Source organism: Hipposideros armiger, unplaced genomic scaffold (genome assembly GCF_001890085.2).
Source record: "Hipposideros armiger isolate ML-2016 unplaced genomic scaffold, ASM189008v1 scaffold_1374, whole genome shotgun sequence".
Lineage (NCBI taxonomy): Eukaryota > Metazoa > Chordata > Mammalia > Chiroptera > Hipposideridae > Hipposideros > Hipposideros armiger.
The window spans coordinates 152,461-177,760 of NW_017732724.1; the positions used below are offsets into that span (position 1 = coordinate 152,461).

The 25,300-nt window shown below is 43.3% G+C and overlaps 1 protein-coding gene across 1 annotated transcript in view; it reads right to left on the reverse strand.

Moving 5' to 3' along the window:
• The window catches only part of LOC109377358 (voltage-dependent calcium channel subunit alpha-2/delta-3-like), a 177,796-nt gene that overhangs the window by 108,318 nt on the left and 44,178 nt on the right, over positions 1-25,300 (reverse strand). Inside the window, exon 2 of the mRNA XM_019633697.1 lies at positions 7,112-7,243. Within this exon, the coding sequence (XP_019489242.1) occupies positions 7,112-7,243 (132 nt within the window). The remainder of the gene's footprint in view (positions 1-7,111; positions 7,244-25,300) is intronic.

Here is a 25,300-nt window from a genome sequence, read left to right on the forward strand (position 1 = left end):
ATAAAGGTCACACCTTGTCTCAAAGTCAGGGCTGGATAGGCCCTGGGGGGCGGTCAATGTGCTCACATCTGACATGTGGGCCAGAACCTTCATTTCACAGCAGGGACGCCAAGGTTCTCAGACGTCAACACTTTTTCCTGAGATTTCTAATTAGGACAAGGGCTTGATCTCCCAAATCCCATGCCACTGCTGTCTTCCTTACGCAGGCATTTCCATAAGGGTGTCCCCTGAGAAGTTCTCTAGGATGTTAGCACGAGTTAAGTGACTAAAAGTCAAATTGGTTTCTATGCCATGGGAGGACAATATGAGGGCCTTTAATCTGCTTAAGGGCATCTTGAATCTCTGTGATGGGGACAAAAGAAGCAGCATTTACCAAACTAATTTGACCACGGAGCCCTACCTTCCTGCCCCGCTCCAAAAAAAAAAAATCTCACAACAAAATGTTTGAGGAGACAAACTTCAGGAAACCTGATTCCAGATGGTGCTGATTCCCCAAGGACATATCAACTTTTAGTATATAATTTTCGTACACACAGATACTTTGAAAATATTCAAGTAACTTCAAATCCCGGAGAGATACAGTTGGCTCATCTCTAATGAGCCAACTTTGAGATCCAAGGAATTGTCACATAACCAACAAGTACCCCCAGGAGCCACATAATTTCTGGAAGTGCCAATATCCCTTTTGGGCTCCCTCCCAGATTAGATGGGGTGTGAATAGCAAGACAAGAGGCAGGATGCAGTCCAGCGGACTTAGCTGCCAGTCAGCCTTCTCTGAGGCGCTCCAGGCTCCATTATTGGCATCGGTGATCGCTAGCCTGCCTTCTTCAGCTCTCTGAGGACAAGGTCTCTAGAACATTCAGCATATCCCTAGGTGAAGCTGAAAATGTTAAAATATCTACAGCAGATTCAAATGCTCAAAACTTACTGATTTAAAAATATTGTACAACATTCCTCTATCACATAGTTTGTCCCCCAAAGTCATTATAAACAAATATTGGAGGGAAATGAATACCATATCAGACAACTTATGACTTCAGGCTCCCCTTCAGCTCCTGCAAATGAACAGTAGAGCCAACAGAGCAGAGCCTCGTACAACACTGTCTAAAAGTCAAGCCACACACTGCCAGTATAATTCCATGTGGCAAAAGGGTTTAAGACTGTCCAAAAGAGGTAAGAAGAACTACAACAAATAGCATGGTAAAAATCCAAGTATCATTTTGCCCTCTGAATTTAGTTCTGCTTGACTCTCATCTCCCCTTTTCAAAATCTCCACCTCAACAAAAGGGTGTCTTGGCCCATTGCTTCTCTTCTTTCTTTAGTGCCAAGTCTTTTCCATAAAGCTTACCTGGCGCTGCCAGTGACATCCAAGCCATTCCCATAACCTACCACTTAAACAAACATGAACTATCCCATTGTAACCTGGGATTTCTATCTCAGAGCAAAAATTCCAGAGAGATGCGAAGAAAAAGGAAGGAAAATCAAAAGGTAGCAGATGCTGGTTTATCCCTAACTTGATAAGTTCCCAATTCCTTCCTCAATAAATTACTTTGTAGTTGGCCCAAAGTCTAAAGTTTAAACTTCTTAAACTTAAGTTTTAAACTTTAAAAAGATTTAAAATATTTTCCAATGTAACTCGAGCTCTAAAATAGCTGGTCTACAATAAAATGCTAGCTTCTAATGTGGGTTGAGTTGTAGTCAAATTGGGCCTAGGGTGTCTGTTTTCTGAGACATTGGCTGTGCATTCCTCCAGAAACAAACAGACAAACAAACAAACAGAAACCCCTTCATTCAACCAATGCTATTTCCCTTAACAATCTCTTGAGCAATCATTCACCATGACAAACGAGTATGTAACAAGAGAGTTGCTATGAAAATGATGAACTATGGTTTTCCATGATCATTCATTGGGGTGGCCCTGTTGAGCTGTCAAGAAAGAGAACTCCAATATGAACCTCACTTGACCCATTGCTAAACCTGAGCTTGGTGAGGAAGGTGGGCAAGAGAACAAACACAAAGTAATGCTGTGCACAGAACATATACTTGATATATTACTAGCCAACAGCTTGTATGAGTCCACACTTGCAGAGACTTCTCTACTTAGTCATCTGTCTGCCTCCTCGTGGCTGTACTGTGTACCAGCTTTCACCTTTGTATGGCACAGAAATCCTGACAGAAGATTAAGAAAACCCACTCCCTTTGTGATCATCAAGGCTTCTCCTAGAACATGTTCCCCAAGATGTGGCTCTGGACTGGCAAGAGTCGGATGTTGGAAAAGTGGCCGAGCCTCTTACCATCATGCATAAATTTAATTAGTGTCCTGTGTTTTATTAGATATGGATCTGTCTATGAGGTACAGACAGTTTCCTCTCCCTGTCGTTAAGGACTGTTAAATATAGGTAACTGTCAGCCAGCCATACCATTTTGGATGAAGGTAAGGATTGGCCAGGACAGGAAGGATGGATCGGCTCTGGTGGCCCTATCCAGGAAGAAACTGGGACCCACACAGGATTGAAACATCAGGAACCGGGCGAGGCTCCCAGGTGAAAGGCTCACTGTGCAGGTAGGACTCTGCCTCCTGGGAGAGGATGAGCCTGGAAAACTCTACTAACCATAATGAGGTGCCTCATGACAGCACGAGGTAAACAGTGAATGGAAGGGGAATCCGGTGTCCAGGACTTGGTGGATATCGGGATAGAAAGGGTGGGGGCTTAGAAGGACTCGGAGAAGGGGGAGCGATGGGGAAAGGAAAGGGACCATGGCTCTATACTGTATTTATGTCAGTTCCCTGCTTGGTCAACTTAGACCAGCTGGACTGAAGCCAGTGCCCAGCTTCTCAGAGGCAGTAGCTCTATTGTTTCTGAGGCGTGAAGGCTGCTTCCACCAGTGCGATGGGGGACACCAGGTCTGGTGGACTTTGAGCCACTGAGTGATATATCCATTTAACAATGCACAGTGAGCACCTACAGTGTGCTATCCTTGGTGCTGGTAACAGAGTGATGGACAAAACAAATGTGTCTGTCCTCCTAGCAAAAAAGACAGGGATTGCAAGCCTGATGGCTCGGGGTTGCAGGCCAGCATTTATATTTTATAGGGTGAGATGCATCACAAGAACAAAGGAAGAAAGGTGGCTGAAGAATTAACACCATCACCAACTCCCTTTTACCCTGTTGGTATGACTTGAGGTCATCAGTTGATCCCTAGGCCTCAGTTTCCTCATTTGTAAAATGAGGATTATAGTAGCTGCAGCTCATAGAATCATTGTGAGGATTTAATCAGATACTGTTTATACAAGCACCCAGCAGAGCACGCCATAAACAGGGGCCATTATCACTATCATGAGTATGAATGTTAATATTCACAGGACCCCCAAAGGCTCCCAACGGTGACGCTGAAATTAGCAGAGCTTCGGTAAACCCTGAGTAACCAATCCTGCAGAGCCCAAAGGCCCTTTAATAGCATTTTATTATTGGTGGTAGTTGTTGCTATTTGGAAGGGCCTATCTGAAGTTCTCTGTTCAGTGAGGCCTTTTGCAATGCAGGCACTAAAAGAGAAGACCAGTAGGACCTTGGAAGACTGAGCATCAAGCTACAGAAAAGTCTTTCCCTACAGAATTACACAGTTCATCATAGTAGATATTAGCCCCCTGCGGCTATTTAATTTTAAATTTAAATTAATTAAAGGTAAATAAAATTCCAATTTTAGTTCCTCAGTCTCACTAGACACATTTCAAGAGCTCCATAGCCACAAGGGGTCGGTGGCTACCACATTAGACACTACAGATACAGAACATTTCCATCATCGCAGAAAGTTCTTTACTCGGCACAATGAAAGTTCTGCCACATGCCCATAGGACATAAGTTCAACTTGTGGAAGCCTATGTAAATCTTTGCAGAAATGGACATCATCACAGGTATGCTACTAGGGTAATGCTGACGAAAATCCTCCTTCCTTTCACTAGGAATTCTTCCACCTCCACAAGCTGGGATTGGTGCTCCTTTTCCATGGTTTCCCCAGCATCTTCTATTCCCCGCCACATTAGCATGAAACACACTGTACCATGCTGACTTGTTTGCCTTTCTTCCCATGCTTGTCCTTGTCCCTTCCTTTGGGTATCCACTCCAGGCATGGCCTCAGTAATCCTGACTGACTCCCATGGTTCCAGATGACTGGCCTTACCCACCGTCCAAGTCCCCCTGTCTTCAGCATGTGGGCACGTGACCCAGACCAGACCTATCCTTGGTCTTTCATCCAAGCTGTTGAAACAGATGCTCTCTCTTCCCATGGGACCATAACTGAAAAATAATTCTGTAAGCCCACAGCCATGTTCCCCATCACGAGGAGATCACCTGCCAGTGAAACACATCAGAATAGAGGAAGGTGGAGATGAGAGATGAAAGGAGAAATTCAAAATCCAAATGACACTGCTGACTCCTGGAATCCATCTGTGCCTCAAAATAGCACACTCCCTGGATTTCAAGTTACATGAGGCAATGATGTGTTTCTGGCCGGTGTTGTTGTAACTGGGTTTCTGTCACTTGCCACCAAACTCCTTGATGAATAAAGGAGCTTCACAGGGCAGAGAGTGTCTATGTCTAGTTCATTTATCCTCAGGGCCTCACTCAGAGCTTAGAACAAAGCAAGAAGTCAAGATAGACATTTGTTAGAATAAAGAAGCATCCTTCTGCTTAGGACCATGCATGCTTATCACTGATTTATACTATTACGCCACTCTAAACATGGAAAGAGGCAATCTGAAAAGAAACCCATCCTAGCAAACGATGGCTGGCCATGGATCACTTTTCCAGTAGTCATGCATGTCCAGGAGACAAGAGATGTGGTCCTGTTCAGAACTAAACACTGACTGATCATATGACATTTACCAGGGCAGTGAAACCCCTATGGAAGACTGTGATTTATGTCTATATTAACATAGAAAACATTTTACAAAGTCAAAATTCTGCCACAAATGTCATTAAAAACTGTAATCATTTCCAAGTCAGCTGACTGATGAAAGCTTTGTACATAATCTCCTCTATTATATAAACCCTTTATGCGGGTTCCCTTTTGTTAGGAACTGAGTGTTTGTGGCCCCCTCCCCACTCATATGTTGAAGTCCTAACTCCCTATGTTATGGTATTAAGCAGTGTGGTCCTTGGCAGTTAATTAGGTTTAAATGAGGCCATGGGGTAAAGCCCCCATGATGGGATTTGTGCCCTTCTAGGAAAAGTAAGAAATATCAGAGCTTGCTCTCTCTACCATGTGAGCACTCAGGGAGACAGCGGCCATCAACAAGCCAGAAAGATGGGTCTCACCAAAAATCAAATCTACTGGCACCCTGATCTTGGACTTTCCAGCCTCCAAAACTCTGAGAAATAAATGTCTGTTGTTTAAACCACTCAGTCTATGATTTTGCTATGGCAGCCCACGATGACTAGTACACCTTCATTTTAAAATTTCCTCATGACCACTATTTTAGGACTTCCTGTTAGTGGAGACAACAGATAACCTGTGGTTTCTTATCTGCTCCACATTCATCCAAGTGCCACATGGTAAGATGGTAAGATGTTCTTTTGGCTTCCTCAGTGGATCAACCACCCACCATGCTCTAATTTCAGCGACATCTGCGTTACATTTACTCTCTGTTGAGTGGATCAAAGCAGATTGCAATTTGGTGACATTGGAACTTTAATAGACTGCTGTTTATTATAACATTATCTTTAATAAGATGCTTATTGCTTAAATTTCTGTGAACTCCAGAAGGAACCATGCATGTCCTGCTGAACACAGCTCTTGGGAAATGTTGAATAATCTGGCAAAGCAGGCTGGGCAGGCGAGTCTCAGGGGACAGATGCTGTGCACAGGGCAAACAGCTCCTCGGTGCGGAAGCTGGCAGTCCTGGTGCCTCAAAGTGGGAAGACATCAGGTGCCTAGCCTTACTTAATTAAAACATAAAAGACTCCACTTAATTGTTCCAAGATTATGCAGGTGGTTTTTTTTCTTTTATCCTTTTTTTTTAGGGTGAGCTTGTTAATTTCTACAGCTGTGTTATTGGCACAATTGCAGCCTCAAGTCCTGTTTTCACAACTTGTAAGCAAAATTAAAACTTCCCTTTTTAATTAAAATTCAAACCAAGCCAGAATTAAATTCCTACTGCAAAGTAGAGGCCTGGGAGGGCCCCAGAAGAAACACCTGTTCCATAGGCATGATGGCCAAACTCTGACAAATACAGTCATTTGAAGATGCTGCTAGTGGCCCTTAAGGATGGGTTGCTGACATCAGCGGTGCTTTGGCCATTTCAACTTCTTCTTCCAAGGGCACTCAGCTCTGGAGTGGGGAAACCCAAGTTCAAATTTTCCCTTTCTGATACCTGTTGGTCAGAATTTAACTCTGCCCAATTATGACTTGTTCCGCTCCCTGATTATAATAATAGTAACAGTAATAGGAATAAAAGCAAACTTTTGTCCAGAAAGATAAAATATGGTACGTTTCACACTCCAAGACCCCACTTTTGATGGCAACTCTATGAATTACTCTATTGAAAAACATGCTGAAACCACATACAGGTTCAAATGCCATGTGTATGTGGGCGCTCACACACACGCGTGCAAATGCCACATTGCCATTCCTGTCCTGCACCCTGACAATAGATTTAACAGTTTTTTCTTTAATTGAAGTATAGTTGACATGGCAATATTGTATTTGTTTCAGGTGTACAACATAGTGATTCAACATTTAAATACCTCACAAATGATCACCACATTACGTAGTACCCATGGGTCGCTGTACAAAATTATGTTGATACTACTGACTATATTTCCAATGCTGTACATTACATTCCCATGACTTATTTATTAAATAACTGGAAATCTGTACTTCTTAATCCCCTTCACCTATTTTGCCCATACCCCCTCCCCTTTGAACAACCATCAGTTTGATGTCCGTGTTTATAAGTCTGTTTCTGTTTAATTTTGTTTGTCCATTCCTTTTTGCTTTTTAGAAACTTTCATTTTCTCCTAAGGGAGGGGAGAAAATTTTTAACCTTGAACCCTAAAGGAAAATATTACAAGATCATTAATCTGAATCATGGTGCTTCATGCAGGATACTCACCTGGGTACTGCCTGAAAAAGCCCTTCGCACTTCCAAAGTATTGCCAAATGAGAGATGGGTCACGGTCGAAGTTATCTACAAAAACTTTGTTTAGAGATTCGGACCAATAAACCCCATTGACAATTGCTGGATCTGAAACAAAAGAGAGAGAGAAGAGGACTGTTACAAACCAACGTGAGAGAAAACCTGGCTGGCATCCCACATAGCTGGCAGTTATCAGCACGAGGCCCATCTTGCAGGAAGCTGTGAAGAAACAGACAGCTCCCGAAATGTTCAGCTCTTGGGAACCCCATACATTAGGCTTCCCTATCCTGCCTGAGCCCGTCCAGCCACCTCCGTTGATGGCTCCTGACTTGAAAGGCACATCCCTTTATTTTTAACTTTCCATCTCGCATAGCCCATAGTTCTCGAGAAAGCAGAGAGAGACCTTCTTAGCGCTATTTTCCACTTTCCCCCCTCCTGAGGCAGAACTCAGCATTAAAAACAGGAACAATGTGTTTTCTCTCACTGCAATTACCTCAGCCAACTAGCCTTGTTCCAACTTTCTCCACCTCAGGCTTAGAAGTTTGCCTAAAAAATAATAATAATAAGTAAATTGGAATTACGTAATTAAATCTACTTCTTTTGTTCAGCAGAGTGTGGGCTCCATGAGGGAAGAGACAGCCTGGCTTTGGTCTTCTGCTGGATTCCTTTGACCAGCACATGGCAGAAACTCCAAAAATGGATGGATTGCTGATAAGATGGATGGACGGATGAATCGATGGATGACGGGTGGATAGTGAAAACGGAAGGTTTTCCTCCAGATTCTAGACAAACAGCTTCCCCTTGGCAGCCCAAAGATAAGCTCTTGTCTTCTGTCCATAGATACGGATTAAGGGCACAGACACAGAGGGAGAATAAACAAGTAGTTCTCGCCCACTGGCGGAAGCAGGGCAGATCACTGAGGGGGCTCTGAGACTGTCCCCCCCTTTTTTTTTTAACCTCTGAAGCTCCTGTTTCAAAATGACGCCACATGAAGCAACGTTCCGTTCTAAGAGGAGAAATAATTGTCCAGTCCCAGGATGATGAGGGTAAGAACACCAGTAGGATGAGTATGTTCGTAATGAGAAAGAGCTGCAGGAGAAACCCGAGTCCTTCCTGTGGTGCAGGCACCGTGCGTTTTTTTATTTACCACAGCCCTCCAAGGCAGGTTGCCTTGCTACTCTCTGTGCTACACAAGTGGAAACTGAGTCCCAGGAGGTTAGGCTCTTTCCTAGAAGCTCCCCACTAGTAAGGGACAAAGCCTCCTCTCTGTGTTTTCCTCATTTGTAAAATGGGGATCATAGTGTCCACCTTAAAAGGCTGTTTGGAAGGTGAAACAAGTCGACAGAAAGGGACTAAATGGTAAAAGGCATTCCCAAAGCCCTCAGTTGAGTTATTCCACTGGCCTGGAGTTCCTGTGCCCTCAACAGTGTTCCTGTGGGGCTCTGAGTCAGAGCAATCCCACTGCGATATCCTTATTACAAAGATTCCTCCATTCTACACAGCTGAGGACACGAGGCGAGATTGGGTCACTCCAGTCCTCAAGCCTCATTGTAAGCCAATGAGCCAAATAATGCAAGAAATGTATATGTAAATTAGGTACACTGACAGAGAAATTCACTCTGGGCACGCCACCCCTCCTCCACACGGTCTGGCCATTGCCAGCTGGCTGCCCCCAAGGTGTTCATCTGGAGAGGTCTGCGGCAGAACCCACAAAATGGCTCCTGACCCAGCGGGCAGATGTGGCTGCTTGTCTTACTGTCTTATCTCTGACTACCTTATTTTTTCAGATCACTTACTCCGATTCAATAGGCCACTGGGATTCTGACGTTCATCTCAAGGGTAAATCCTCTAACTCCTGTGAACAAATAATAACCACATCATAGCCTGGGAGAGTGAAAATGACCAATTTAACCTTTTACCGCAAAGCAATTTTGAGAAAGACTTTATCTTCACAATCCTGGAAAATGGAGTCCTTTTATTGTTCCTGTCCAAGCTTGACAATAATTACTCTGGCTCACTCTCTCCTACAAAAGCCTCTTAAATTAATCCACAAAGATGCAAATACAATAGTGACACTGAAAAATCTATGGTTCTTGCCTCCTCTATCAATGGCCTCAACTATGTCAAATAAAAATCTTCCACAATTAGAAGCTAAAATTCCATTTTGCTAGGTCACTGTCTCAACATGTGAAGGAGTCAAACAGTTTCCAGTTAGACAATTATTTTTTCTTGAGTGTGGTTTCTTTGGGGGTAGTGAAAGACTGCCCATGACTCAAGGCGATACCGGAAACCTACGGTTTATCCCCTGGGGACCTGTAAGCACATTCAGAAATGCAAAAAGAATTGTGGTGGTCTGAGGATCATTTTTCCTGCTTCATTTGGACATCACATCTTGCTCTGAAATTATGCCTCTTCAAGAAAAGGGAGCTTCAATTACCTTAAGGCACGGTGAACTAGAGAAGTAGAATCACTGAGATATGATCTAGCTAAAATGGGGGCTGTGTCGCACACACCCATTTCATCAAATATTTGAAATAACACTTTTTCTGGCTTGTAAAATAATCACAGTATATTGACTTCACAAGCTTGCTAAGTAAGCAAATTAATAAAAGGGAAAATCTTAAATTGCCATCCATTTTTACTGTCTCTAAGAGATGAAAAAGAACCCCCTGCCCCAAACAGAAAAATGGTGACATTGTTAAGCGGCATGTTCATCTAAATGTTTAGGTTAAAAAAAAAAAAAAAGACTTAAGTTAAAAATAATTTTCCCAACATCACTCACTGTCAGAGAGTGGAAGTGAAGTAGCCCACAAAGCCAGTGCTTCCCACTGCACCCCATGTACCCAGGTCCCCAGCCCCTTCCACCATCTACTGAGGAGGAGGTGAACATTACATTGGGGTGTGGACCAGAACCCCAACCTAATGCTCCCTCTGTGTTTGCTGAGCAGATTTGCTTTCTTATGGTCACTTGTGAAAATGACAGCATCCTCCTAACAAGTAGGCTTACCTTTTTCCTTGTTTGTGCTTTGTTTCAAAATTTGTTTAATTTTGCTTCATTTAGGATTCTCCAAGAGTTTCACATTAGTCTCAGCTTCTACCTCCACCCTAATCTTCTTAGGGGTTTACAGTACTGTATTAGTTTCCTGTAGCTGCTATAACAAAATACCACAAACTGGGTGGCTTAAAACAACAGATTTATTCCAGAGGCCAGAGGTCCAAAATTAAAGTGTCAGCAGGATTGGTTCCTTCTGGAGGCTCTGAAGAAGAAGCTGTCCCCCGCCTCTCTCCTAGCTTCTGGTGGCCACCAGTAGTTCTTGATGCTTCTTGCCTTTCATTCCCATTTCTTCACTTGTCCTTTCTCCTCTGCGTGCCTCTGTGTCACATCTCCCTCTTCTTTTTCTTTGAAGAAATCAGTCATTGGATTTAAGGTCCACGCTAAATTCAAGATGATCTCTCTCAACATCTTTCACTCAATTACATCTGCAAAGATCCTATTTCCAAAATAGGTCATATTTGCAGGCTGTGCTGGCGGCCAACATTCAACACAGTATATGTACTTGTATTTTCTCAATTATCCTATATAATATACCCATATTTCCTGGTTTGTACGTATTCTTTTTAAAATCTGAGTTTAATAAATGCAGGCTTTTTGCCCTGTGAAGGCTGTTTAAAGCCCTTCTCCCTTTTCTTCTTTATGGGAACAATTCAGATTTTTATGTCTGCATTAGAATTTTATGAGCTTACCATTCTTCCTGACCTCTGTCAATGGGTCCTACCTGTAATGCATCAAGTTGGATTAAAATCATTTTGCTTAATGCCTAGTGTATGTGTCAATGCTCAGCTTTCTGTGCTCAACAAAGTGAACTCCACGTAACATGGTCATTTTTTCCAATGTTCCTGTCCATTCCACATCAAATTATTATTCATGTTGGTCAATATGAAGTCCAGGAATAGCAGTTCTGCTTCCCGCTTCCTCTACCTTCTGAGAGATTAAATTACCTCTGAGGCCAGTCAAAAATTTATCAGATGTTCAGCTCTTAGCAAAACAGACGACTAGCAGATGTTTAGAGAGTAAGAGTCCCACATCACCTTTGTGACCAATTTGCAATTTGTATCTGAAAAACATCTCACATATCCCTGATCTGTCTTTGTAATGTATCATATAACCTATCAAAAAATCACCTTTGTAGTTTCCTTCTTTCATTTCCACCCAAATAACTGCTCTCACCTGTGCTTTCCCCTCAGGTTGGTACTTTCCTACACGGGGGTCACCTGGTGTCACAGATGGCTAACATTCTCTCTGCACACTCCCTCTTATACATACTCACACAACTTTCCATTTTAGTTCTGCATATTTGAATGAGTAGCCCATCTTGTCATCATATTTCAGTCACTAATTCCATCCTCTTGAGTCCTGAGACAAGGAACCCCTTCAGTTCAAGCGAATTAATGGATGTAAGCACTTGGCACAGCAACTGGCACATACAAAATGCTCCCAAAATAGTGGCCGTGCATTAGTAAATGAATAAATAAGGTCCCAAGAACTCCCCACTTTCATCCCTGTTCTCTAAAGCAGGTGTCACTGAGGGGCACCCACATGTGGTCACGAATGAGTCTGGAACTCAGGCATTGGGGTTGGAGTTCTGGGCTTGAGACCTCATTCAGCAATATTAGTTACTGTTAGCTAATAGCCTTGGACTTGTGACTTAACTTCCCTGAGCCCAGTGATCTCATCTATAGAAGGAGATAGAACAGCCTTCCCTCAGAGGCTGCTGAGACAAGGCATGTAAGGTGCTCGGCAGCGGGAGGGGTTTATAACCATCAGCGGTACCTCACTAATAGCATGAAGTTCTGTGGTGATCCCCCAACCCCCAAACCAGAGCAGTCCAGCCGTCCTAGGACTATCCAGGTGAGGCTCTACCTAAGTCTCTTCCTCCTTTCCTCAAATTATCAGGGCAAGGCACTCTCGATAAGTCTTTCATTCATTTGTCCATTCAGTGAATATTATTGAGCACCTACTATATCAGGCATCAACAGTGACCCAACAGATCATGAAGCTGACATTTTAGTCTGAGCAGAAGAGACAATGGACAAATCAATGAGAATTCCAAATAGAAATGGCTGTGACAAAGACAATAAAAAGGGATGGCAGGCTTGAGGGAACTTGTGTGGAAAGGATGAAGGGGAGTAAACTCAAATTGGGTGGTTGAAGATGACCTGTTTGAGAAGAGAGCCAAATGCTAAGTAGGCAACAGCCCCCAAACGTCTAGGCAAACAAGAACATTCTAGGAAAGGGCAACAGCAGTTCAAAATCCCTGGGCCGAGAAGAAGCCAGTGTCTTGAGGAACAGCAAGTCAGAGAGTGTTGCTGGGGCCTTGCAGACAAGAGGGAGAGGTACAAGATGGGGCCCTGATGATGATTTTAGCAGATCAGCAAAGCTTCCTGACAAGCATGTGTTTTCTAAACGACACAGTCTGTGTTCCACTAGTGCCAAGGCTCATCACGCTTGTATTCATGGTTCCAAAATCAAGTTTCTTTTCTTCTGAAATCTACAGGGAGCATAGCCTACTTCCTCTTTCCAGGATACGCCCTTCAAGCAATCAGGATCTTCAGGCCTTAATACTTGAGTTTCTTCTCTAGACCTCAAAGTCATCTGATATGCAGTCCATCCTTTTTCTCAGTATTATTTACTCTCCAGTGAATTAGAAGCACCGCATTAATTTAAACTTGCCATTTTCTACCACAAAACATGGATCCATTTCTAGAGTTCGAGTGTACTTGGGCAATGATAGGCTAATATAGAATCACAAACTACTGTTACCCAAAAACCATTGTTGGAAGGAAAGGGACTGTGTCCAGGTTCAACTGGGTTATTGAAGTGTGCCCTTTACAAAGAAGGTGTTTACTGTCTTGAACAAGGCTGGACAAAGGATCTCTGGCTTTCCTAAAGGTCTTTGAAGGTCTGTGTCTCCTGAATATGAAATTACACCAAGCACAGGGAGAGGGCCTGAGTCCATACAGGAGTTTTCCTCAGCACTGCATGTTGGACCAGATTCAAGAGGAGAATGGCTGGATAGATTTCATGTCTCCCATTTCAGCAAGTAAATGACATCTCTTCCATTCATTCCAAATAGATTATAGATTAAATAATGAATAGTTTCAATGCTAATTACCAAGCACTTATATGTATTGGAAAATAGCCCTTAATGTGTGTTGAATTATAAAGTAGGCTTATTTGCCAAACATTTACCCTTCCTCTAAACTTAGTGATGTGCTAGATATTAAATGCAGGTTTTATATTTAATTCACTAAGCTGGAGCCAATTTCTGGCAGCCCTGGGATGGGAGGGGAGAGGAAGACTCATAATCCAAAGTTGAGCCACTCTTGATGGCAGTTGGGAATCAAAATGAGTGGTAAACACACACACCTACCAGTCTGGCAAATCCTAGTGGGTGTCCTAGGCTCTCTCAGCTGGGTGCCTCAGTGTGCTAGACTTTAGGGCAGCGGTTCTCAACCTTCTTAATGCCGCGACCCTTTAATACAGTTCCTCATGTTGTGGTGACCCCCAACCATAAAATTATTTTCGTTGCTACTCTATAACTGTAATTTTGCTACTGTTATGAATCATAATGTAAATATCTTTTTGTTTTCTGATGGTTTTGGGCAACCCCTGTGAAAGGGTCGATCGACCCCCAAAGGGGTCGCGACCCACAGGTTGAGAACCGCTGCTTTAGGGTTAATTCCCAGGTGAGATTTCATGGCAATGACTAAACTGTTTGTATGTTTGTTTGTTTGTTTGTTTGTTTTTTAATGCCTTAAATATATTATCTTTAAAGAGTCCTCTTCCCTGAGCAGACTTTAAATTTAGTGGAGAAACTTGCATTTCTTCCTCCTCGTCACTCCTTATTCTCCTGGAATAAACCATTCCCAAGTGTCTGTCAGAGACATTAAGGAGAAGACAATTATATAATAGAAATGAAAATGATGATGATAATGATGACAGCAACAATGCTAGCCCCAGAGGTTGCCATTCTGGGACACTGACATTGTGCCACACACTACGCAGGACCCTTTCCAGGCAGTTACCAACTACTCTTCCCAGCCCCACTTTACAGATGAGAAAGCTGGTCCTCGGAGCATTGAAGTCCATTGCCTGAGTACATCACCCTGCCTGAGGTAGAGGTTATCTAAATTCCTGTCCAAGCTAACAGAGGTCTTGGGCTCTATTTACTGCCTACCAGACAGTAAGGGGTAGTTGAATGGGGTAGCACTAAAGGTACAGTCTAGACACCAGGTAACAGGCAGCTCAAAGCAGGCTGTCTGTCCCAGATGTCAACAAATAAATTGGGTGGTCCCTGGAAGAGGGGCTGAGATTAGGTTTTGTTGGGCCCTGACACGGCAGCTCTGCACTTAATGCTTGGGACACGTGCTGAGTTGAAGGGGGCATGGTGGATGAAGTGCTGGGGGCCAATTCAGAGCCCTTCTGCAAAAGCCCCCTAACACATCCCCCTTGGGACCTCTGCTGCAAAACTGCTGGTGAGATTGTTTCATCACCAGCAGCATTTAGATTTGGGGTCTGCCTACAGAGGGGACATTGACAAGGCCTAAAATCTTGGATACAACACACTAGGGTGAAGATAAGCACATCTCAAGGGGCTTCTGACTGAAATGGCACTTGATAAACTGTAGGTAAGCAGCTATTCTCTACTGTAAACCCCCTTGTTCGATATGTGCTATTTCCCCACGAACTGAGTCTCCGTGCAGGTCTCTGACAGAAAAGCTGAAGAACCAGAACCTACCTCCTTCCCGAGGTTTTGCTCCGGTTAGAAAGGGGTAAGATTCATCTTGGACAGGTAAAGAGATGGGGTGACACAGTCACCATTTTCCCACCAGCAAGTACTAGAACATCAGCCTTGCAAGACCCTTGCTGTGGCTTCGTGGAACTCCGCACCCCGCTCTCAGATCTGGGCTAATCAATCCGGCTGCCCACGCTGCTCTGGAAGCATTGGTAGCCCCTGCGAACCCATCACGCACAGACAGCACCGCTGCCTGGTGCCTCAAGCTGCTCTGACCTGGCCCAGGATCCCTTTTCAAATCCTCTTCCTTTCCAGCTGCCAACATATACTCATGTCAGCACCCTGACCAGTCTCACCGAGGCTTTTCCTCTCTTCTAATTGTTTTATTTATCGTAGCTGTTACTGCTATCGTTGGACAACCCACTGAAAGGGTATGAATCCTGTCATATTTTCTAACATCCCCAGAAGCATTTAGCACCTGTACTAGATGTAGTATGCATTCATTCATTCATTCAGAAGATATTTGCTGAGCCCTTACTGGGTTGCCAGGCACTGAGATAGGATCTGGGGATGAAGCAGTGGGTATACCCAAACATGGTCTTTAGCCCAATGGGGCGTCCAGTCCATGGGAGAAGCAGAGAGACCAATAATGATCTAATTACATGTAAAATTACATTTGTAATTAGCACAAGAAGGGGCAGAACGTGATGCTAGGAAACATGTTCTTGGGGAAGGTCATCCTCACACAGTACTGATCAAGGTGGACTCTTCAGAGCAAACAGGATTAAAAGGGGGAGGGGGCAGAGTGTTCCTGAGAGCCAACTAGCTGCAAGTTTAAATGCTGGCAATTCAGAGACCAACAAGAAAGCTGAGGTGTGTGTGTGTGGGGGGGGTACTGGGGGCACCTAGCAAGGCCTTGAAGACCCCAGTCTGCAGTCTGTCCTCAGTCTCAATAGCAATGGAGGCCCCTGGAGGGTTGGAAGAGAGGGTAGGCACACACCTTTGCCATTTGGAGAGTAATCAAGCCACAGCAGGCAGGCCAGGTGGAGGGAGTGTGGGGAGGCTCCTGCAGTTGCTCTATGGGAACATAATGGTGCCTTGCACTGGGGTGGCAGAGTGAGAGAAGCCAGTGGCATCGAGAGAGGGCGTGCTGATCTGGGTTGTCATTCTGAAGGCAGACATTTATGCCAGGGCTAGAGGCTCTCCTGTGCATTGTCCCGGCGTCCCAGCAGGGCATCCGGAACAGCAGGGAGCCTGGAGGACCACGCTCCATCATGCACTGCGCGGGAGCTAGCTCACAGGCAGCTGGCGTGCTCCTTATGTAAAGCGGCGGCTGATGGCAAGAGAGAAGGTTTGTTCCCAAACAGCTGGATTGTCCCAGATTCGCTGACTAACACCAATTTCTCTGTAGTAACCGTCCTCGGAATGGACATCCCTCCCAGCCATTCTTGCAGTGCGTCTCTAATTCATAGGTCTTATTCATTAGCAGCATGAAAGAATAGAAGTGAGAAGAAAAAGAAATCCTTGACCACCCACATTTGGGTGTTGGAGCCCTTCAGCGAGGTTCTCTTGCTGGGTGCCGCCATGGGCCACACGGAGCTGCCCCGTGCCCTGCATTCTCCATCACGCTCACTGCTCCTGGGAAGGCTTACTATCTCTCAAGGATGAGGGGACCCAGATCTGGCAAGGGAAAGACCCCAGAGCCAGTGAGACATGGGCTGTCCTTTACCCGAGGTGTTCCTCGGAGGAGGGCTGTGCAGGGGATGGGGGATACAGGGTAGGAGGATAAGGGGTGGGCTGGGGCTCAGAGCCCCTGATCCCTGTGCCTCCATCCCAAACATGCTCTCCCTCAAAGTAAAGCCAAACAAATTCTTATCCATTTGGTCAAAAAGCACCTAAAAATATCCAGGTTAGTTGAAGGCTTGTTCTATGTTCCATTTGGGGGGAGCGGGGAACACAAAGAAGCAATTCCAGAGAAAATGGATGTTATGACAAGTCACATACAATAAAGAGCAACACCCACTTAGAGAATACACAGCTGTCATCGTTCGAGAAGAAGCCATTCCCGATTCTCAGAAAGTCTCCTCCCATTTCAACTCTTCAGGACAGAGAAAGAAATTGAGACAGTCCTTTCTCCCATCTTCCCGACAGGCCTGGCTCCCAGTAAAATAAGATTTTGTGAGTCTGCCATCTGCGCTGATGCTATCAGCTTTTTATTGATATTTAATATAAACACAGCCCCAAGGCTAGCAAGTACCTTGACAGGGTCTGAAATATAATTGCCAGGGAACTGTACAAATGCGTGTAGCAATTAAGGAGCTGTCAGGGATATTGCTGGTGTGAAGACACAGAGCTTGGGGCTGGACAAAGGAAGACGGTGCCGAGCAGGGAGGCCGGGGGAGCCGAGGGCTGCGGGCAGGGAACAGGGCAGCAGATTCACACATCACAAGTGCCGTGGGCTCAGAAATCACATGCAGTGAGATAAGTGAACTATGGACATTCAGAAAGGGAGACGGAGCCAAGTTTAACTATGCTGTTTGCTTTCAACACCTAAAGGCTGAGAGCTGACTCCCTTGCCACTGCTGTGAGATATATATTGTAGAGACAACATGCAGCCTTGAGTCTGGCTTTCCAGAGAAGCCTGGGTGAGGGGACGTGAGGGCAGATGGAAGGGAAAGGGGGCATGGAAAGGAATGTGCAGTCTGTACTGCTTTAAAGAGCTGTCACAGTGGTACCAGCATGAAAAACTGGCTTGTGGGTGAGAAAGACGAGGTGAAAGGGGATGAAAAGGAAGTTTTGAGTTGGGAAGAAGGATGCACCAGCTTGGGGACAAGATCCAACAGGAGGGTGATCTGAGGTGAGCCTGTGGAGTGCCTCTGTGCCAAGTTCCCGTTGATACCCATACCAATGCTGTTATTGATTTAATGGGCGATGAAGTGGTGGTGGGGATGGAATGGGATGGGTGTGGTGATGGAGGTGTAGACACCATCTCCTCCCTGTACCAGGGTCTGCTGTCTTCTCTGAGATGCCCGGAGCCTTGGTTTTTGTGACTGGAAGAAGTGGAGTGAGAAAAGGAGTGTTATCTAATGAATGGCCTGGGTTTGGGGACCAGAATGACCAGGTCTAATAAGAAGGTCTCTGCACCTTAATTTGCTTTTCAGTTCCTATGAGGGGAGCACCCCTTTTCAAATGGAATGCTACTGCCAGAGATCAGGGCTACCAATAGCCAACAGCATAGTAAAATAAAGAAATCTGGATTTCTTCTTTCTTGAAGGAAAGGAATGGATGGAAAGAGGCTCATGCCCTGCCCTCACCCCCTCCAAATACACATACACACACACACACACACACACACACACACACACACACACACACATTCCACAGCCCATCCTAGGTAACTGCTTTCAAGTAGCACACAAAGAAACCTTTAAAGTCTTTACTAGTTATGTATTTCATGATGTTAGAGAAATTTTAACCAACACACCCACACTCAGATTATTGTGCAGAATGACGCTAAATTTATTTAGGTAACAAAATGAGTGTATTAATTTAAAGAAAAGCATTAAGTAATTACACAGGTGTTGAGCAGAAACAGATGAAGTCATAAGCGTGGCCCATGAGTGACAGGCTGGGGAAACGCAGCTCCAATGGCTCCAAGCAGCGACACGCATCATCTCTCCCCCAGTTTCCCTCCCAGGTAACTCACACCAAAACCTTAACAGCATCTAGACCACTGAGTGGAGTGGCAGGTGACATAGGAAGCTGTTCCTTGTATAAAGAAAACCGTGTATTTTCCTTGAACAAAATCCTCTATGTCTTCCTGCCCTGAAACTGACAAACTCCTGAAGCCATTCAGCCCGAAGAATATGAAAACGTAGGCGTGGTCACCCAGCAAAGCGCATTTCTAGCTCTACACCCCTAGGAGCGTGTCAGCAGAAGTCAGAAGTAGGACTGAGAAAGTACAGAAAGATGCTCTCAGAAGCAGACAATGTTCTCTGCAAGTAAACAGCAGGGAAGATCCGCCCTCTCACAGACCTCCGGGGAGGAAGCCAATTTCGTGCTGAGGTGGTTTTGATGGATAAGGCACCAGGGGAGTGGGTTCACATGGCTAGAACACTATAAGGATTTGCTTTTGATGCCCAATTTCATGTGAATATCTACAGGTCGTAAACCCCTCTGGATTGTATCACTGGATGTTCCAACTGCTCCCAAAAAGCATGCTACACACTAGGAATAATGCCAGCTTCTAATAATATTGGCCAAGAACTATTAACAAGGAGGCTCCAGCCATCTTTCCACCAGACCTCACTCACCCTACGAATTCTTTTATCAACTATTTCTTTGGCTTGTTGGAACGATAGCAGTTGGGCCAAATTAATTGAGACCAAATGATTGTATTTATGGATCTTCAGTAGCTGGTGCACCCTCATTCCTGAGTGGCAGGGACCAGTGCTCAAAGAACCCTCCTTTTGTCACATGAAAATGGCTCATGAAAAATCAAAGGGGATAGGTTCAATTCTATGAAGTGATAAATAACTGGGATGCCCTCACAATTTATCATCTAAACTGGATCACTTGGTGGGGGTGTCTTTTTATTACTATATAGGGAAAACCACTGTAAAATGGGTCCTTCCTCAGCAAACCAGAATGGATGGGCACCCCATTTATAACTCACCCTATTCCACGGGGCATGGAACTGACTGGTTGGTTGATTGATTGATTGATTGACTGTTTGACTGATTGACTGATTGTGTGTGTGTGTGTGTGTGTGTGTGTGTGTGTGTGTTGATCTCGGATATGATCATGACATTCAGTAGGTTGGTTAACCAAAAAGGATTAGAACACAGAGTCATTTTAAAAATAACACATCAAATGCCTTCTTTTAACACTTATTACCAATTATTACCTTTTAACACTTAGGACCATGGCCTTTTGAGTGGTGTGCTAGCTGTGGGCATTCAGCATGCTCTACTATTTTATTCATGGGGGAAAAAACAGAGAACATTAATTAATCCATTAAATTGCTCAACTGGAGGCTACTTAAGAGTTTCTACTGTAATTATGTCAATGCAGCCTCTACTTCTTCAAGTTGGGGATCTGTCCAATTTAAGGAACCAAACACCATACTCAAAATGCCTTAAAAAATACTGGACCATAGAATCAAGAAGATGAGGGGTAGGAAAAGATAGATTGATCCATAGATTACCAATGATTTCACCAAGGCTTTGGCTTTCATCTTTCTTTCTACTGTGTATCCTCCTGGGTTGGCTCCATCTTCAGACCCTTCCTCACACATATCCTGGCCTTTCACGCTACAGCCCTCACCACAGCATCTGCAGCCTTTCTCCTTACAGGGTCACAAAGTTACTGCAGCATTTACAGTTATCAATCTTATCTCCACGCTTCTCAGGGTTAGAATGTGAGATCTTCAAATATTTCCTTACTTTTCATTGACTTTGACCATCCAAGAACTAGTCAGCACAGGAAAGGAATGGGGCATGCTGATCAATTGGCTTTAACATGTTAAGCCCCGAATTCTGAAAGAATTCAGGGTGCCACTAGGGGGAAGAGGAGGTAAAGTGGAAAACTATAAACATTTTCAAGTTTCCAGTATGGTTATAAACACCAGTAGAGTCACCTCAGAGGCCACGAAACCCATATGACTCAGGATTTTGCCAAGCACTAACTCAGTTAAAGAATTTAAATTTGGCAAAATCATTCCCCAAGTGAAGCATTTCCATACCATACTGCTGTACAAGAAAGATGTTTAACATCTATCTGTCATTTCATGACAGGTAGAAGGAACTTTATCAAGGAGAGTTTAACGTAAAAGACAGATCACCGGGGATGCAAAGAAAAAAATCAAAGAAGAGAGAAAAAAGTGCTTCATGGTAAATAATGCTGCAAGTCCAGCAGATTACATGCTACAAATAACAATGGAAAAGAAAAAAATGTTACTGCTACTAAAATAAAACCAACCAGGATATACACATTTAACAAGAACTGTACCAAGAGAGAAGAAGCCAACTGCTACAGAAATGATGTACGACAAGGACAGGCCTTCAGAAATGAAAGTTGAGCTCCAAAAATGTTCAAGGACAGAGCTATTTACAAATTATAGCTGGAATTGCTTAAATAAGGGAATGCTTTTAAATCTATGTTTAAGAAATCTTTTCTCAAAAAATTTAGTAGTCTAAAAGTTATTATTTTCATATTTGTAGAAATAAACTTATTCAGAAAGATCTAGCAATAAAGACGGTAAAACTTTTATATTATGATGGTGGTATGATTAAATAGTTTGGAACATATTTTAAACTGCCAGAAAAACAGAGTACCTCAAAACTCCAGTAACATTTCAGAGACCTAACACATCTGATGACTAATTTTATGACCATGGCTAACTAGAAATAAGACAAGCCATCTATGCAGCTAGTTTCCAATTAAGCTTTTTTATTTAATCTGCCATGATTTCACTCTTTGGTCTGTTTGATTAGTTTTAAATAGTTTGGTTCTATTTTGTATGTGAATTAAAGGTCATATAAATTTAAAGTTGCTGCTATTTTGATAGTACTTATATAATCAGAATATAAAGAAATGTTTAAAAGAACTGAAAGCTATGCTACTCACGGAATGTCCAAAGCAAGGACCGTCCATGATGCCAGGTCAAAGTTTACAAGATCAAAATAATGAAGGTTAGGATGGCCACTGTGAGGTCAGGAGACGGGCAGACTCAACAATAACAAGACCAAAAGATGCCAACAGAAGATAATAAGCTTGTTTCAAAACAATAGGCCATCATACAAGGTAATATTTAAGAGAGAACATATTACTTAAAAAAGATATTTAACTTTTAGTTGTTCAATATTTGTTCTCTAAGACATATTATGCATTTACCATGTATATATGGAGATCTTATCTCTTACAATTGAATTAGGCATAAGCATGGTTAATTAGCATATGGAATCAGTATAAATTCATACCAGAAGGTCAATCCAATCCTCTTGATTAATGTAAAGTCTATTTAAGAAGAAAAGGGAAGAAAAGAAGGACAAGAAAAAAATGGGCCCTTTCGTCTTGAAAGTAGTTGACTGCAGCGCAATGAGGGGTACAAAAAAATTAATAACTTTCTGAATCCTTAACTTTCTCCAGACATTGTCTTTAAAACAAGAAACAAAGTTCAAATGTTTAAAATCTCTCCAAAACTATTAGCAAAAACAATATGGAAATATATAACAGATGCACAAAGGCATCTTGGGATGAATATATTAAGGACCCACAACTGCAAATTCTAAAATCTATTTAATTGTGCCAAAGAGAAACATAAGAAAGACCTTTTGATAAACAAAATGCAGACAGTATTTCAAAAAACAACAAAAAACATCTTGAGATCTTGAGCCAAGTACTACTCCTCAGTTGGGTATTTCAAACTCAGACTGGATCACCAAAACGGGTCATGCTGTCACACTGGCCACCTTTGAGGACAGTGACAGGAGGCCAGCCTTGGCCCTCTGTAGTAAGAGAGTGGAATAATAAATGTATTCTGCAAAAAGCTTCCACTGGGGCCTTTTATCTTGAATCAAACATAGAACTCTGTTTTGGGGGGAGAAAGTGCAAATCACGCTCTTAAAATAGCTTTAGTCTTTCCCTTAAAAAAAAAACAAAACATCATTTAATTAACAAAAATATCCTTAATATTTGAAAAAATTAAATAATCAGAAAAAATTAAAATCACCCAAATCCCATCAATAACTACTGCTAACATCCTGACATAAAACTATCTCTTCCCTTCTCCGTCTATGGTTAGATATTTTGTTTGTACTAAAATGGAATTGTGATGTATGCACTTCTATGTAACCTAAACCCTCCCGTTTTGTTCCATTTATCAATTTCCCAAGCCACATACATCTCCCTCATCTGTAACAGCAGTAAAGCATTTATTTCCAGTGGGGAGACATACAGGAGGCCGTTTTCATGACTGGCATCTTTAGTGCCAGGGATTTGCTTTCAAGTAAATAAATACAACTTCCTCACAAGTGTAAGGAGAAAAATGGTGGTGAACTGAGAAACAATGCCTGTGTCTTCTCTACAGAAATGTACACAAGCCAGCTCACTATTTTCAACATGTCACAAAATAATCCCCCGACCTCTTTCTTACCCATCTTTCTCCTATAATAAAAATAGCATCACTATTTTAAATTTTCATTAAGAAATACTTTCAGACTTTAAAACACATCCAAAAGTTGTAAGAAAAAGAAAAAAAATTATATATCCTTCGCCTAGTTTCCCAAATGTTAACCTCTTACTTAACCACAGTCCAATAATCAAAACCACAACACTAACATTAATACAATACTAGCATCTAATCTACAGATCTCATTTAAATGTCATCAACTACTCCACCAACATCCTTTGTCTGGACCTAATCCAGGATCACACATGACATTAGATGTCCTGTGTCTTTAGTCTCCTGTAATTCAGGGCAGTTCCTCAGTCTTCGTCTCTCAGGCCCTTGATGCTTTCCACTTCCCCACGTGGTCCTGTATGAAGGCGACTTGAGACACTTGTCTTAACAGGACTCAGAAGAGCCCTGGAGAGTGTGTTAGGTTCCTAGGGCTGCCATAACAAATGAAAACTAACTGGGGGGCTTAAAACAACAGAATTCCATTCTCCCTCAGTTCCGGAGGCCAGAAGTCTGAAAGCAAGGTGTCAGCAGTACTGGTTTCTTCCGGAGGCTCTGGGAGGCAAACTGTCCCGATGCCTCTCTGATACATTCTGGTGGTTGCTGGCAATCCTTGGCATTCCTTGGCTTGTCTACACACAACTCCAATCTCTACCTCTATGTGCATGGCCTTCCTCCCTGGGTGTCTCTGTGGCCTTCCCCTATTCTTATAAAGATGCCTGTCATTGCATTTAGGGCTCACCCTAAAATCTAGGATGATCTCATCTTGAGATCCTTAACTAATTACATCTGCAAAGACTCTATTTCCAAATAAGGTCACTCATGATCTGAGATTCCGAGTGAATATCGATTTTGGAAGGGAACCTTAATTCAACCCACTACGATGTCCTTCGGTTAAGTTGTTTTTAAATGCATATTGTTTGAACAATAATATACATTATTGTTAATGAGTCCTGTTAGACAATTTCTCACATTACCTTAATATGAGACAGCCTAAGCAGGTGAGAAGGGGCATTTTATTTGTTAGATTAGCATCAAACAAACTCAAAACCCCCCTCGTATCTTGAGGGAAGATAATGGCAAATTATATTTAGTTTTACATTTGGTATTTCAATTCTCAATACAACTCAGCAGCGGCTTCACCATTCGCTGCTGTTTCTTACTCTAGGTGGAAATGTAGCTTGGCTGGATGGGGCATGGCTGAGTGTGACATGATAGTGAAAGAGGCAGGCACAGCCACAGCCCTGGGCCTGGGTCATAGAAAAGGCATGAGTGGTCTCCACCACAGACCTCTGCACTAACAGGGATGTCACCACAGTTCCTGACCAGGTCAGGAAAATGGCTGAGGTGCTGCCTGTCATTGGTCTGTTGATTAGGGGAAAATGTAAACACTTTTGCCCAGGAAGCCATCAGGAGTTTGCAGCTGCTTTGGAATTGGATGCTCTTGTGAGAAGTCATTATTTCCAAGCTCTGCCTCACAGGCCAAGTGAAAAGGACAATTGGGACAATCACCATGTTCAACAGCCTGGCCGCCCCTCCATTAGAGAAGGAGATGAGGTTTGCTCGGCAGGATTCATTCTCTGCAGAAATCCACGAGGGGAGAGACAGCAGCTTGTCCTTTCCAAGAGGACTGCAAATTGAATCGGTGGTAATTTCACTACTAGCCACAGGATTTCTGGGCTGAGTAAAATAAAGGTGGTTAATCTCTTCCAGCACAGCGGCAGAGCCCGCTCCACAGCAGGCTCTCATACTTGGTCCTGAGAAGCCTGGCCACAAACAGGATGACGCTGAGATCGCTCTCCAGCACATTCATCAATCTCACAGTGTAACATTTTTTTCTTCGCAATTTCCTTAATCAAGCAGAGGAGACCGCTCGTGCTCACAATGTGGGAGCTGCCTGGCTCAGCCTCAAGTTTACCAATTTCGAAAAGATAAGGCTTTGAAAAAAGACAAATATTCAAAGCACGCACACACTGTTAACCTATGTAAGCACCATCATACACATGTGTCCACATGGAGGTTAATTTGGATTGAAATGTCTTTGGTTTGGGAAGGCACCGCAGAGGAAGGCAAAGAGATCTGAGTTTTCAGATGGAAATAGGTGCACACCACACAAATGCCCAGGTAGCAAAAAAAATCATTCACATGCATTGCACATCTCTCTCTCTCTCTCTCTCTCTCTCTCTCTCT